The sequence below is a fragment of the Oncorhynchus keta genome, unplaced genomic scaffold (genome assembly GCF_023373465.1).
Source record: "Oncorhynchus keta strain PuntledgeMale-10-30-2019 unplaced genomic scaffold, Oket_V2 Un_scaffold_1315_pilon_pilon, whole genome shotgun sequence".
NCBI lineage: Eukaryota > Metazoa > Chordata > Actinopteri > Salmoniformes > Salmonidae > Oncorhynchus > Oncorhynchus keta.
Genome location: NW_026290769.1, coordinates 431,686 through 447,883, shown reverse-complemented (window position 1 = coordinate 447,883; position 16,198 = coordinate 431,686). Strand labels below are relative to the sequence as shown.

The 16,198-nt window shown below is 46.5% G+C and overlaps 1 protein-coding gene across 10 annotated transcripts in view; it reads right to left on the bottom strand.

Moving 5' to 3' along the window:
• The window catches only part of LOC118378880 (aryl hydrocarbon receptor nuclear translocator), a 39,422-nt gene that overhangs the window by 8,034 nt on the left and 15,190 nt on the right, over positions 1–16,198 (bottom strand). For 7 of the 10 annotated variants that reach the window (XM_052513582.1, XM_052513583.1, XM_052513581.1 and 4 more), the window contains 7 exons: positions 7,559–7,661; positions 7,411–7,476; positions 5,836–5,921; positions 3,790–3,866; positions 3,568–3,702; positions 3,105–3,331; positions 2,529–2,654 (listed from right to left, as the gene is read on the bottom strand). In XM_052513582.1, the coding sequence (XP_052369542.1) occupies positions 2,529–2,654; positions 3,105–3,331; positions 3,568–3,702; positions 3,790–3,866; positions 5,836–5,921; positions 7,411–7,476; positions 7,559–7,661 (820 nt within the window). The remainder of the gene's footprint in view (positions 1–2,528; positions 2,655–3,104; positions 3,332–3,567; positions 3,703–3,789; positions 3,867–5,835; positions 5,922–7,410; positions 7,477–7,558; positions 7,662–16,198) is intronic. The other 3 variants (XM_052513590.1, XM_052513588.1, XM_052513584.1) reach the window with 2 other exon arrangements.

Below are 16,198 nucleotides of genomic sequence, written 5' to 3'. Positions count from 1 at the left end.
TAGAGGGAGAAAAGAGGGAGTGGTAGAGAGTGGTAGAGGGAGAAAAGAGGGAGTGGTAGAGAGTGGTAGAGGGAGAAAAGAGGGAGTGGTAGAGGGAGAAAAGAGGGAGTGGTAGAAAGTGGTAGAGGGAGAAAAGAGGGAGTGGTAGAGAGTGGTAGAGGGAGAAAAGAGGGAGTGGTAGAGAGTGGTAGAAAGAGAGTGGTAGAGGGAGAAAAGAGGGAGTGGTAGAGAGTGGTAGAGGGAGAAAAGAGGGAGTGGTAGAGGGAGAAAAGAGGGAGTGGTAGAGGGAGAAAAGAGGGAGTGGTAGAGAGTGGTAGAGGGAGAAAAGAGGGAGTGGTAGAGAGTGGTAGAGGGAGAAAAGAGGGAGTGTTAGAGAGTGGTAGAGGGAGAAAAGAGGGAGTGGTAGAGAGTGGTAGAGGGAGAAAAGAGGGAGTGGTAGAGGGAGAAAAGAGGGAGTGGTAGAGAGTGGTAGAGGGAGAAAAGAGGGAGTGTTAGAGAGTGGTAGAGGGAGAAAAGAGGGAGTGGTAGAGGGAGAAAAGAGGGAGTGGTAGAGAGTGGTAGAGGGAGAAAAGAGGGAGTGGTAGAGAGTGGTAGAGGGAGAAAAGAGGGAGTGGTAGAGAGTGGTAGAGGGAGAAAAGAGGGAGTGGTAGAGAGTGGTAGAGAGAGAAAAGAGGGGTGGTAGAGAGTGGTAGAGGGAGAAAAGAGGGAGTGGTAGAGAGTGGTAGAGGGAGAAAAGAGGGAGTGGTAGAGAGTGGTAGAGGGAGAAAAGAGGGGGTGGTAGAGAGTGGTAGAGGGAGAAAAGAGGGGTGGTAGAGAGTGGTAGAGGGAGAAAAGAGGGAGTGGTAGAGGGAGAAAAGAGGGAGTGGTAGAGAGAGAAAAGAGGGAGTGGTAGAGGGAGAAAAGAGGGAGTGGTAGAGGGAGTGGTAGAGGGAGAAAAGAGGGAGTGGTAGAGAGTGGTAGAGGGAGAAAAGGGAGTGGTAGAGGGAGAAAAGAGGGAGTGGTAGAGAGTGGTAGAGGGAGAAAAGAGGGAGTGGTAGAGGGAGAAAAGAGGGAGTGGTAGAGAGTGGTAGAGGGAGAAAAGAGGGAGTGGTAGAGGGAGAAAAGAGGGAGTGGTAGAGAGTGGTAGAGGGAGAAAAGAGGGAGTGGTAGAGAGTGGTAGAGGGAGAAAAGAGGGAGTGGTAGAGGTGGTAGAGGGAGAAAAGAGGGAGTGGTAGAGAGTGGTAGAGGGAGAAAAGAGGGAGTGGTAGAGGGAGAAAAGAGGGAGTGGTAGAAAGTGGTAGAGGGAGAAAAGAGGGAGTGGTAGAGAGTGGTAGAGGGAGAAAAGAGGGTAGTGGTAGAGAGTGGTAGAGGGAGAAAAGAGGGAGTGGTAGAGAGTGGTAGAGGGAGAAAAGAGGGAGTGGTAGAGGGGTAGAGGGAGAAAAGAGGGAGTGGTAGAGGGAGAAAAGAGGGAGAGAGTGTAGAGGGAGAAAAGAGGGAGTGGTAGAGGGAGAAAAGAGGGAGAGGGAGAAAAGAGAGAGAGTGGTAGAGAGGGAGTGAGAGGGAGTGGAGAGGGAGAAAAGAGGGAGTGGTAGAGAGTGGTAGAGGGAGAAAAGAGGGAGTGGTAGAGAGTGGTAGAGGGAGAAAAGAGGGAGTGGTAGAGAGTGGTAGAGGGAGAAAAGAGGGAGTGGTAGAGGGAAAAGAGGGAGTGGTAAGAGTGGTAGAGGGAGAAAAGAGGGGTGAGGGAGAAAAGAGGGAGTGGTAGAGAGTGGTAGAGGGAGAAAAGAGGGAGTGGGGAGAAAAGAGGGAGTGGTAGGAGTGGTAGAGGGAGAAAAGAGGGAGTGTAGAGAGTGGTAGAGGGAGAAAGAGGGAGTGGTAGAGAGTGGTAGAGGGAGAAAAGAGGGAGTGGTAGAGGGAGAAAAGAGGGAGTGGTAGAGAGTGGTAGAGGGAAAAGAGGGAGGGTAGAGAGTGGTAGAGGGAGAAAAGAGGGAGTGGTAGAGAGTGGTAGAGGGAGAAAAGAGGGAGTGGTAGAGAGTGGTAGAGGGAGAAAAGAGGGAGTGGTAGAGAGTGGTAGAGGGAGAAAAGAGGGAGTGGTAGAGAGTGGTAGAGGGAGAAAAGAGGGAGTGGTAGAGAGAGAAAAAATTAGAGTTAGCAGTGACAACAGAAAATATAATTTGTGTCAAGGCCCTCCACCGCTGCTTGGGAAACCAAAACACCTGCCGACCAACAGCACCTGCCCCACCACCAGTCACTATGGTAACCAAGAAGAAAAGAGGAGAGGGGGTTCATTACCAACACCGTGGTCATGATGGATATCTTACTGCTGTTGAGGAGGGAGAGGGGGGAAATCACCCAAAAACAGAAAGGCCCGGTCAAGACAAGTAACAATCCACAGCCCTTACCAAGGGGTGAACTCTGAACCAGACCAGAGAGAACAAGAGAACAAAGGGAACAAGAGAGAAATAGAGTTGTAGTCTCCAGTGACGCAGCAGCAGCAGCCCCAGCTGACCCATGCCAGAGGTGGGGGGGGGGGGGGGTTAAGTGGGTCTCACCTGGCAGCCACCTGCCCTGGGCTGTGGGATACAGGGGGGAAGTTAGGACTGCTCTCCCCCAGCGAGGGGGGCAAAGACACCCCTGAGGACGAGAGGGGGGTGAGGGTGTCCTGAGTCGAGGTTCTACTGGCCCACAACAAAAAGAAGGGGTGAGGAGGAAAGGAAGGGAGAGAAAGAAATGGAGAGGAGGTGAACATACTGACAAACACACATCCTGGAGGAGATGACATCACATTTCCTAAGGTGGCTCAACAGATTGTTTAGACAGAGTGGAGATGTTCAGCTGTTGAGGTGGAATAGAGTTGTGGTGTCTATGTGTTGTAGGCGTCTAACACTCAGGTGACTTGCGTTGGTGCAGATAATACGTGTGTGTGTGTACCTACTTGGCGTTGGTGCAGATAATACGTGTGTGCGGGTTGGTACTTCAAGTTTGAGTTGGTGCAGATGTGTGTGTACGTGTGTGTGTACGTGTGTGTGTACCTACTTGGCGTTGGTGCAGGTGTGTGTGTACGTGTGTGTGTACCTACTTGGCGTTGGTGCAGCTGATGTGTGTCTGTGTGTGTATACAGCACCTACTTGACGTTGGCGTTGGTACAGATGATGTACTCTATCTCCTCAGAGAAGGGGTTCTGGAAGGTGAAGGAGCTGGTCCTGATCCAGAGCCAGTCTCTGGTCTTGGACAGGAAGCGGAACATGACGGACAGCACCTGACCCTTCAGCTTGACCACCTGCTGGAAGCTGTCTCTCAGCAGCTCCTGGTCCTCAGGGTGGGCCAGCTCCAAGATGTTCTTACCCAGCAGTTCCTGGGGAACACACACACAACACAGAAAAAGTTAGATCAAGCTTACAGCTGTCACACAGTTTAAACACATACTGTATCCTGATACACAGTTTAAACACATACTGTATCCTGGTACACAGTTTAAACACATACTGTATCCTGATACACAGTTTAAACATATACTGTATCCTGATACACTATGAAATGCGATGCTGGGTGTTTGTCCTACTCTAGCCCCAGGCTGTGAGTGCGGCCTACCTGAGGCTGGTAGCCCACTGTGGCCATGCAGCGGTGGTCTACGAAGGTAAAGAGGCCCTGGCAGTTGTGACGAGAGATGAACTCCACCGGAACGCTGATGCTGTTCATGTCTGTGTCGCTCGGGCAAGAGGTCACCTAGACAACAAGGGGGGAACAAGCGTCTGCAAGATGGTGGTTCCATGAGCCTATCCAAACATTGGACATTAAGTTGTCCCATCTTACCTGAAGTCTACCGATGGCGACTAGACAGTAGCGACTCCCCTGAATATTGTCTGCTTCCTCATCTGTTAGATTCACCCCTGAAATGCGAGCAGGCAAACACACATGACTCAGTATGCAGAGTGGAGTCGCACTTCAACAGCTCAGACACCAGACGTATGTGGCAGGGTCTACAGGAGATCACGGACTACAAAAAGACAACAAGCCTCGTCACGGACACCGACATCTTGCTTCCAGACAAACTAAACACCTTCTTTACCCGCTTTGAAGATAATACAGTGTTACCGTCGCGGCCGACGTGAGTAAAACTCTTGGAAGGCTGCTGGCCCAGATGGCATCCCCAGCCGTGTCCTCAGAGCATGCACAGACAGGCTGGTGTGTTTACGGACATATTCAATCGCTCCCTATCTCAGTCTGATGTCTCCGCTTCAAGATGGCCACCATTGTTCCTGTACCCAAGAAGGCAAAGATAACTGAACTAAATGACTATCTCCCCGTAGCACTCAGTTTTGTCATCATGAGGTGCTTTGAGAGACTAGTCAAGAATCATATCACCTCCACCTTACCTGACACCCTAAACCCACTTCAGTTTGCTTACCTCCCCATGAGGTCCACAGACGACACAATCGCCATCACACTGCACACTGCCCTATCCCATCAGGACAAGAGCAATATCTATGTAAGAATGCTGTTCATTGACTACAGCTCAGCATTCAACACCATAGTACCCTCAAAGCAGACAATTAAGCTTGAGTCCATGGGTCTCAAACCCGCCCTGTGCAACTGGGTCCTGGACATTCTGACGGGCCGCACCCAGGTGGTGAAGGTAGGAATGTAACGATCTTCGTCTTCATCGGATGAGGAGTAGGAAGGATCGGACCAAAACGCAGCGTCGTAAGTGTCTATGATTATTTATTATACCAGAACACGAAAATACAAAATAACAAAGTGAATGTAAGAAATGAAAATTGAAACAGTCCTGAAAGGTCAAAACAGGAAACAACTACCCACAAACACCAGGTGGGAAAAGGCTACCAAAGTATGGTTCTCAATCAGAGATAACGATAGACAGCTGCCTCTGATTGGGAACCATACCAGGCCAAACACAGAAAAGAAAACATAGAAAAACAACATAGAATGCCCACCCCAACCAAATCAATATAGAGGCATAAAAAGGATCTCTAAGGTCAGGACATGACAATACCCCCCCCACACAAAGGTGCGGACTCCGGCCGCAAAACCTAAACCCATAGGGGAGGGTCTGGGTGGGCATCTATCCGCGGTTGCGGCTCTGGTGCGGGACGTGGACCCCACTCCACCTTAGTCTTGGCCCACTTAGGTGGCGCCTCTGGAGCGGCGACCCTCGCCGTCGGCCCCGGACTGGGGACCCTTGCAGCGGGCCCCGAATAGGAGGGCGACTCTGGCGGCGCCGGACTGCACAACGCACCACCGGGGGCAAACTACTTGCCCTCCATGACACCTACAGCACCCGATGTCACAGGAAGGCCAAAAAGATCATCAAGAACAATAACCACCCGAGCCACTGCCTGTTCACCCCGCTATCATCCAGAAGGCGAGGTCAGTACAGGTGCATCAAAGCTGGGACAGAGAGACTGAAAAACAGCTTCTGTCTCAAGGCCATCAGACTGTTAAACAGCAATCACTAACTCAGAGAGGTTGCTGCCTACATTGAGACCCAATCACCGGACAATTTAATAAATGGATCACTAGTCACTTTAAACAAGGCCACTTTAAATAATGTCACTTCAATAATGCTTACATACCCTACATTACTCATCTCCTATGTATATACTGTACTCTATACCATCTATTGCACCTTGCCGCTCGGCCATCGCTCATCCATATACTTATATGTATATATTCTCATTCACCCCTTTAGATTTGTGTGTATTAGGTAGTTGTTGGGGAATTGTCGGAACTACAAGCACAAGCATTTCGCTACACTCGCATTAACATCTGCTAACCATGTGTATGTGACCAATAACATTTGATTTGATATAAGAGCTATGCCATAGGTTAGTTAGTTACCTGTGGGGGGCCAGGACTTGATGTATCCAGTGCAGTGGACCACCACATACTGAGGCTCTCCATCCTTGGGTGGGCCCAGACCATTCCTACAGGGGAGAACACTACCAGTCAAGGCATAGTTCACTGAAACTGAAATATGACATTTACATAAGTATTCAGACCCTTTACTCTGTTGTTAAAGCACCTTTGGTAGCGATTAGAGCCCAGAGTCTTCTTGGGTATGACGCTACAAGCTTGGCACACCTGTATTTGGGGAGTTTCTCCCATTCTTCTCTGAAGATCCTCTCAAACCCCGTCAGGTTGGATGGGGAGCGTCGCTGACCAGCTCCTCTCGTGTTTCTCCATGTTTGATCCGGTCCAAGTCCGGGCTCTGGCTGGGCCACTCAAGGACATTCAGAAACTTGTCCAGAAAGCCACTCCTGCGTTGTCTTGGCTGTGTGCTTAAGAGTCATCGTCCTGTTGGAAGGTGAACCTTCGCCGCAGTCTGAGCTCTCAGGAGCAGGTTTTCATCAAGGATCTCTCTGTACTTTGCGCCGTTCATCTTTGCCTTGATCCTGACTAGTCTCGCAGTCTCTGCCGTTGAAAAACATCCCCACAGTATGCTGCCACTACCATGCTTCACCGTAGGGATGGTGCCGGGTTTCCTCCTGACGTGACGCTTGGCATTCAGGCCAAAGTGTTCAATCTTGGTTTCATCAGAGCAGAGCATCTTGTTTCTCAAGGTTTGAGAGTCATATAAATGCCTTTTGGCAAACTCCAAGCAGGCTGTCATGAGCCTTATACTGAGGAGTGGCTTCAGTCTGGCCACTCTACCATAAATAACTGATTAGTGGAGTGCTGCAGAGTTGGTTGTCCTTCTGGAAGATTCTCCCATCTCCACAGATGAACTCTTGAGCTCTATCAGAGTGCCCATTGGGTTCTTGGGCACCATCCTGGCAAAGGCCCTTCTCCCCCGATTGTTCAGTTTGTCTGGGCAGCCAGCTCTAGGAAGAGTTTTGGTGGTTCCAAACTTCTTCCATTTAAGAATGATGGAGGCCACTGTGCCCTTGTGGAACTTCAATTCTGCAGAAATATTTTGGAAACTTTCCCCAGATTTGTCTCTGGTACCTCTAGACAATCCTGTCTCTGAGCTCTATAGACAATTCCTTCAGCAACGTGGCTTGAATTTTGCTCTGACATGCACTGTCAACTGTGGGACCTTTTATAGACAGGTGTGTGCCTTTCCAAATCATGTCCAATCAACTGAATTTACCACAGGTGGACTCCAATCAAGTTGTAGAAACATCTCAAGGATGATCAATGGAAACAGGATGCACCTGAGCTCAATTTCAAGTCTCATAGCAAAGGGTCTGAATATTTATGTAAATAAGGTATTTCTGTTTTTTATCTTTAATAAATGTGCTAAAATGTATAAAAACCTGTTTTCGATTTGTCATTATGGTATTGTGTGTAGATTGATGAGGAAAAATGTGTATTTAATACATTTTAAAACATAACAAAATGTGGAAAAAGTCAAGGGGTCTGAATACTTTCCGAATGCACTTTTTACAGTAAAATACACAAGAATGATCTCACCTGTTCCTGCTCCGCAGGAAATTCAATCTGTTCATAGACATGGGCTCCACTGGACACGAACCACATCTACAAACACACACATTTCAGAATACACACGCCCAACACAGGTGCATACAGCCATATACACATGCAAGCTCATCACACACACCTCATCCTACATATGAAGGATCGTCTGGCTCCCATACACATCCTGACGGAGGACTGCTGTCCCTCCTTCTTAACTGTTCCTGTCTTCAGGTCTAACATCCTCCCTGAGAAAGAGAGAAGGGTCGTTACCCACAGTCATTAGTGTTGTGTGTGTCTCCTACCTGTATTATAACTCTGCAGTAGAGAGCTGCTCCTGTAGTTCATCTGTACCACCTGTATTATAACTATCTGCAGAACAGAGCTGCTCCTGTAGTTCATCTGTACCACCTGTATTATAACTCTCTGCAGTAGAGAGCTGCTCCTGTAGTTCATCTGTACCACCTGTATTATAACTCTCTGCAGTAGAGAGCTGCTCCTGTAGTTCATCTGTACCACCTGTATTATAACTCTCTGCAGTACAGAGCTGCTCCTGTAGTTCATCTGTACCACCTGTATTATAACTCTCTGCAGTACAGAGCTGCTCCTGTAGTTCATCTGTACCACCTGTATTATAACTCTCTGCAGTAGAGAGCTGCTCCTGTAGTTCATCTGTACCACCTGTATTATAACTCTCTGCAGTAGAGAGCTGCTCCTGTAGTTCATCTGTACCACCTGTATTATAACTCTCTGCATTAGAGCTGCTCCTGTAGTTCATCTGTACCACCTGTATTATAACTCTCTGCATTAGAGAGCTGCTCCTGTAGTTCATCTGTACCACCTGTATTATAACTCTCTGCAGTAGAGAGCTGCTCCTGTAGTTCATCTGTACCACCTGTATTATAACTCTCTGCATTAGAGAGCTGCTCCTGTAGTTCATCTGTACCACCTGTATTATAACTCTCTGCAGTAGAGAGCTGCTCCTGTAGTTCATCTGTACCACCTGTATTATAACTCTCTGCAGTAGAGAGCTGATCCTGTAGTTCATCTGTACCACCTGTATTATAACTCTCTGCAGTAGAGAGCTGCTCCTGTAGTTCATCTGTACCACCTGTATTATAACTCTCTGCAGAACAGAGCTGATCCTGTAGTTCATCTGTACCACCTGTATTATAACTCTCTGCAGTAGAGAGCTGCTCCTGTAGTTCATCTGTACCACCTGTATTATAACTCTCTGCAGTAGAGAGCTGCTCCTGTAGTTCATCTGTACCACCTGTATTATAACTCTCTGCAGTAGAGAGCTGCTCCTGTAGTTCATCTGTACCACCTGTATTATAACTCTCTGCAGTACAGAGCTGCTCCTGTAGTTCATCTGTACCACCTGTATTATAACTCTCTGCAGTAGAGAGCTGCTCCTGTAGTTCATCTGTACCACCTGTATTATAACTCTCTGCAGTACAGAGCTGCTCCTGTAGTTCATCTGTACCACCTGTATTATAACTCTCTGCATTAGAGCTGCTCCTGTAGTTCATCTGTACCACCTGTATTATAACTCTCTGCATTAGAGCTGCTCATGTAGTTCATCTGTACCACCTGTATTATAACTCTCTGCAGTAGAGCTGCTCCTGTAGTTCATCTGTACCACCTGTATTATAACTCTCTGCAGTACAGAGCTGCTCCTGTAGTTCATCTGTACCACCTGTATTATAACTCTCTGCAGTACAGAGCTGCCCCTGTAGTTCATCTGTACCACCTGTATTATAACGCTCTGCAGTAGAGAGCTGCGCCTGTAGTTCATCTGTACCACCTGTATTATAACGCTCTGCAGTACAGAGCTGCTCCTGTAGTTCATCTGTACCACCTGTATTATAACTCTCTGCAGTAGAGAGCTGATCCTGTAGTTCATCTGTACCACCTGTATTATAACTCTCTGCAGTACTTACAGTCATGTGTGCATACATTCTGTAGTTCATCTGTATTACAAGCGCCATTATAACCTCTGCAGTATGCTTCTGTAGTTCATCTGTACCACCTGTATTATAACTCTCTGCAGTAGAGAGCTGCTCCTGTAGTTCATCTGTACCACCTGTATTATAACTCTCTGCAGTAGAGAGCTGCCCCTGTAGTTCATCTGTACCACCTGTATTATAACTCTCTGCAGTAGAGAGCTGATCCTGTAGTTCATCTGTACCACCTGTATTATAACTCTCTGCAGTAGAGAGCTGCTCCTGTAGTTCATCTGTACCACCTGTATTATAACTCTACAGTACAGAGCTGCTCCTGTAGTTCATCTGTACCACCTGTATTATAACTCTCTGCAGTACAGAGCTGCCCCTGTAGTTCATCTGTACCACCTGTATTATAACGCTCTGCAGTAGAGAGCTGCTCCTGTAGTTCATCTGTACCACCTGTATTATAACTCTCTGCAGTAGAGCTGCTCCTGTAGTTCATCTGTACCACCTGTATTATAACTCTCTGCAGTACAGAGCTGCTCCTGTAGTTCATCTGTACCACCTGTATTATAACTCTCTGCAGTAGAGCTGCTCCTGTAGTTCATCTGTACCACCTGTATTATAACTCTCTGCAGTAGAGAGCTGCTCCTGTAGTTCATCTGTACCACCTGTATTATAACTATCTGCAGAACAGAGCTGCTCCTGTAGTTCATCTGTACCACCTGTATTATAACTCTCTGCAGAACAGAGCTGCCCCTGTAGTTCATCTGTACCACCTGTATTATAACTCTCTGCAGAACAGAGCTGCCCCTGTAGTTCATCTGTACCACCTGTATTATAACTCTCTGCAGTACAGAGCTGCCCCTGTAGTTCATCTGTACCACCTGTATTATAACTCTCTGCAGAACAGAGCTGCTCCTGTAGTTCATCTGTACCACCTGTATTATAACTCTCTGCAGTAGAGAGCTGCTCCTGTAGTTAATCTGTACCACCTGTATTATAACTCTCTGCATTAGAGAGCTGCTCCTGTAGTTCATCTGTACCACCTGTATTATAACTCTCTGCAGTACAGAGCTGCTCCTGTAGTTCATCTGTACCACCTGAATTATAACTCTCTGCATTAGAGCTGCTCCTGTAGTTCATCTGTACCACCTGTATTATAACTCTCTGCAGTACAGAGCTGCTCCTGTAGTTCATCTGTACCACCTGTATTATAACTCTCTGCAGTAGAGAGCTGCTCCTGTAGTTCATCTGTACCACCTGTATTATAACTATCTGCAGTACAGAGCTGCTCCTGTAGTTCATCTGTACCACCTGTATTATAACTCTCTGCATTAGAGCTGCTCCTGTAGTTCATCTGTACCACCTGTATTATAACTCTCTGCAGTACAGAGCTGCTCCTGTAGTTCATCTGTACCACCTGTATTATAACTCTCTGCAGTAGAGAGCTGCTCCTGTAGTTCATCTGTACCACCTGTATTATAACTATCTGCAGAACAGAGCTGCTCCTGTAGTTCATCTGTACCACCTGTATTATAACTCTCTGGATTAGAGCTGCTCCTGTAGTTCATCTGTACCACCTGTATTATAACTCTCTGCAGTACAGAGCTGCTCCTGTAGTTCATCTGTACCACCTGTATTATAACTCTCTGCAGTACAGAGCTGCTCCTGTAGTTCATCTGTACCACCTGTATTATAACTCTCTGCAGTACAGAGCTGCTCCTGTAGTTCATCTGTACCACCTGTATTATAACTCTCTGCAGTACAGAGCTGCTCCTGTAGTTCATCTGTACCACCTGTATTATAACTCTCTGCAGAACAGAGCTGCTCCTGTAGTTCATCTGTACCACCTGTATTATAACTCTCTGCAGTAGAGAGCTGCTCCTGTAGTTCATCTGTACCACCTGTATTATAACTCTCTGCAGAACAGAGCTGCTCCTGTAGTTCATCTGTACCACCTGTATTATAACTCTCTGCATTAGAGCTGCTCCTGTAGTTCATCTGTACCACCTGTATTATAACTCTCTGCATTACAGAGCTGCTCCTGTAGTTCATCTGTACCACCTGTATTATAACTCTCTGCTGCTCCTGTAGAACCTGTATTATAACTCTGAGCTGCTCCTGTAGTTCATCTGTACCACCTGTATTATAACTCTGCTAGCTGCTCCTGTAGTTCATCTGAGTAGCTGCTCCTGTAGTTCATCTGTACCACCTGTATTATAACTCTCTGCAGAACAGAGCTGCTCCTGTAGTTCATCTGTACCACCTGTATTATAACTCTCTGCAGTACAGAGCTGCTCCTGTAGTTCATCTGTACCACCTGTATTATAACTCTCTGCAGTAGAGAGCTGCTCCTGTAGTTCATCTGTACCACCTGTATTATAACTCTCTGCAGTACAGAGCTGCTGTAGATCTGTACCACCTGTATTATAACTCTCTGCAGTAGAGCTGCTCCTGTAGTTCATCTGTACCACCTGTATTATAACTCTCTGCAGTAGAGAGCTGCTCCTGTAGTTCATCTGTACCACCTGTATTATAACTCTCTGCAGTAGAGAGCTGCTCCTGTAGTTCATCTGTACCACCTGTATTATAACTCTCTGCAGTAGAGAGCTGCTCCTGTAGTTCATCTGTACCACCTGTATTATAACTCTCTGCAGTAGAGAGCTGCTCCTGTAGTTCATCTGTACCACCTGTATTATAACTCTCTGCAGAACATCTGAGCTGCTCCTGTAGTTCATCTGTACCACCTGTATTATAACTCTCTGCAGTAGAGCTGCTCCTGTAGTTCATCTGTACCACCTGTATTATAACTCTCTGCAGTAGAGAGCTGCTCCTGTAGTTCATCTGTACCACCTGTATTATAACTCTCTGCAGTACAGAGCTGCTCCTGTAGTTCATCTGTACCACCTGTATTATAACTCTCTGCAGTTCATCTGTACCAGAGAGCTGCTCCTGTAGTTCATCTGTACCACCTGTATTATAACTCTCTGCAGTAGAGAGCTGCTCCTGTAGTTCATCTGTACCACCTGTATTATAACTCTCTGCAGAACAGAGCTGCTCCTGTAGTTCATCTGTACCACCTGTATTATAACTCTCTGCATTAGAGCTGCTCCTGTAGTTCATCTGTACCACCTGTATTATAACTCTCTGCATTAGAGAGCTGCTCCTGTAGTTCATCTGTACCACCTGTATTATAACTCTCTGCAGTACAGAGCTGCTCCTGTAGTTCATCTGTACCACCTGAATTATAACTCTCTGCATTAGAGCTGCTCCTGTAGTTCATCTGTACCACCTGTATTATAACTCTCTGCAGTACAGAGCTGCTCCTGTAGTTCATCTGTACCACCTGTATTATAACTCTCTGCAGTAGAGAGCTGCTCCTGTAGTTCATCTGTACCACCTGTATTATAACTCTCTGCAGTAGAGCTGCTCCTGTAGTTCATCTGTACCACCTGTATTATAACTCTCTGCAGTAGAGCTGCTCCTGTACAGAGCTGCTCCTGTAGTTCATCTGTACCACCTGTATTATAACTCTCTGCAGTACAGAGCTGCTCCTGTAGTTCATCTGTACCACCTGTATTATAACTCTCTGCAGTAGAGAGCTGCTCCTGTAGTTCATCTGTACCACCTGTATTATAACTCTCTGCAGTAGAGAGCTGCTCCTGTAGTTCATCTGTACCACCTGTATTATAACTCTCTGCAGTAGAGAGCTGCTCCTGTAGTTCATCTGTACCACCTGTATTATAACTCTGCAGTAGAGAGCTGCTCCTGTAGTTCATCTGTACCACCTGTATTATAACTCTCTGCAGTACAGAGCTGATCCTGTAGTTCATCTGTACCACCTGTATTATAACTCTCTGCAGTGCTCCTGTAGTTCAGAGCTGCTCCTGTAGTTCATCTGTACCACCTGTATTATAACTCTCTGCATTAGAGCTGCTCCTGTAGTTCATCTGTACCACCTGTATTATAACTCTCTGCAGTAGAGCTGCTCCTGTAGTTCATCTGTACCACCTGTATTATAACTCTCTGCAGTACAGAGCTGCTCCTGTAGTTCATCTGTACCACCTGTATTATAACTCTCTGCAGTACAGAGCTGCTCCTGTAGTTCATCTGTACCACCTGTATTATAACTCTCTGCAGTATTAGAGCTGCTCCTGTAGTTCATCTGTACCACCTGTATTATAACTCTCTGCAGTAGAGAGCTGCTCCTGTAGTTCATCTGTACCACCTGTATTATAACTCTCTGCATTAGAGCTGCTCCTGTAGTTCATCTGTACCACCTGTATTATAACTCTCTGAGCTGCTCCTGTAGTTCATCTGTAGAGCTGAGCTCCTGTAGTTCATCTGTACCACCTGTATTATAACTCTCTGCAGTACAGAGCTGCTCCTGTAGTTCATCTGTACCACCTGTATTATAACTCTCTGCAGTACAGAGCTGCTCCTGTAGTTCATCTGTACCACCTGTATTATAACTCTCTGCATTAGAGCTGCTCCTGTAGTTCATCTGTACCACCTGTATTATAACTCTCTGCAGAACAGAGCTGCTCCTGTAGTTCATCTGTACCACCTGTATTATAACTCTCTGCAGTACAGAGCTGCTCCTGTAGTTCATCTGTACCACCTGTATTATAACTCTCTGCAGTACAGAGCTGCTCCTGTAGTTCATCTGTACCACCTGTATTATAACTCTCTGCATTAGAGCTGCTCCTGTAGTTCATCTGTACCACCTGTATTATAACTCTCTGCATTAGAGCTGCTCCTGTAGTTCATCTGTACCACCTGTATTATAACTCTCTGCAGTAGAGCTGCTCCTGTAGTTCATCTGTACCACCTGTATTATAACTCTCTGCAGTAGAGCTGCTCCTGTAGTTCATCTGTACCACCTGTATTATAACTCTCTGCAGTATTAGAGCTGCTCCTGTAGTTCATCTGTACCACCTGTATTATAACTCTCTGCATTAGAGCTGCTCCTGTAGTTCATCTGTACCACCTGTATTATAACTCTCTGCAGTACAGAGCTGCTCCTGTAGTTCATCTGTACCACCTGTATTATAACTCTCTGCAGTACAGAGCTGCTCCTGTAGTTCATCTGTACCACCTGTATTATAACTCTCTGCAGTACAGAGCTGCTCCTGTAGTTCATCTGTACCACCTGTATTATAACTCTCTGCAGTAGAGAGCTGCTCCTGTAGTTCATCTGTACCACCTGTATTATAACTCTCTGCAGTACAGAGCTGCTCCTGTAGTTCATCTGTACCACCTGTATTATAACTCTCTGCAGAACAGAGCTGCTCCATGTAGTTCATCTGTACCACCTGTTCATCTATAACTCTCTGCAGTACAGAGCTGCTCCTGTAGTTCATCTGTACCACCTGTATTATAACTCTCTGCAGTAGAGAGCTGCTCCTGTAGTTCATCTGTACCACCTGTATTATAACTCTCTGCAGTAGAGAGCTGCTCCTGTAGTTCATCTGTACCACCTGTATTATAACTCTCTGCAGTACAGAGCTGCTCCTGTAGTTCATCTGTACCACCTGTATTATAACTCTCTGCAGTAGAGAGCTGCTCCTGTAGTTCATCTGTACCACCTGTATTATAACTCTCTGCAGTAGAGAGCTGCTCCCTGTAGTTCATCTGTACCACCTGTATTATAACTCTCTGCAGTAGAGAGCTGCTCCTGTAGTTCATCTGTACCACCTGTATTATAACTCTCTGCAGTACAGAGCTGCTTCTGTAGTTCATCTGTACCACCTGTATTATAACTCTCTGCAGTAGAGAGCTGCTCCTGTAGTTCATCTGTACCACCTGTATTATAACTCTCTGCAGTAGAGAGCTGCTCCCTGTAGTTCATCTGTACCACCTGTATTATAACTCTCTGCAGTAGAGAGCTGCTCCTGTAGTTCATCTGTACCACCTGTATTATAACTCTCTGCAGTACAGAGCTGCTCCTGTAGTTCATCTGTACCACCTGTATTATAACTCTCTGCAGTAGAGAGCTGCTCCTGTAGTTCATCTGTACCACCTGTATTATAACTCTCTGCTCTGCAGTTCTGTAGAGCTGCTCCTGTAGTTCATCTGTACCACCTGTATTATAACTCTCTGCAGAACAGAGCTGCTGCCCTGTAGTTCATCTGTACCACCTGTATTATAACTCTCTGCAGTACAGAGCTGATCCTGTAGTTCATCTGTACCACCTGTATTATAACTCTCTGCAGTACAGAGCTGCTCCTGTAGTTCATCTGTACCACCTGTATTATAACTCTCTGCAGTAGAGAGCTGCTCCTGTAGTTCATCTGTACCACCTGTATTATAACTCTCTGCATTAGAGCTGCTCCTGTAGTTCATCTGTACCACCTGTATTATAACTCTCTGCAGTAGAGAGCTGCTCCTGTAGTTCATCTGTACCACCTGTATTATAACTCTCTGCAGTTAGAGCTGCTCCTGTAGTTCATCTGTACCACCTGTATTATAACTCTCTGTAGTTAGAGCTGCTCCTGTAGTTCATCTGTACCACCTGTATTATAACTCTCTGCAGTTAGAGCTGCTCCTGTAGTTCATCTGTACCACCTGTATTATAACTCTCTGCAGTAGAGCTGCTCCTGTAGTTCATCTGTACCACCTGTATTATAACTCTCTGCAGTACAGAGCTGCTCCTGTAGTTCATCTGTACCACCTGTATTATAACTCTCTGCAGTACAGAGCTGCTCCTGTAGTTCATCTGTACCACCTGTATTATAACTCTCTGCAGTAGAGAGCTGCTCCTGTAGTTCATCTGTACCACCTGTATTATAACTCTCTGCATTAGAGCTGCTCCTGTAGTTCATCTGTACCAC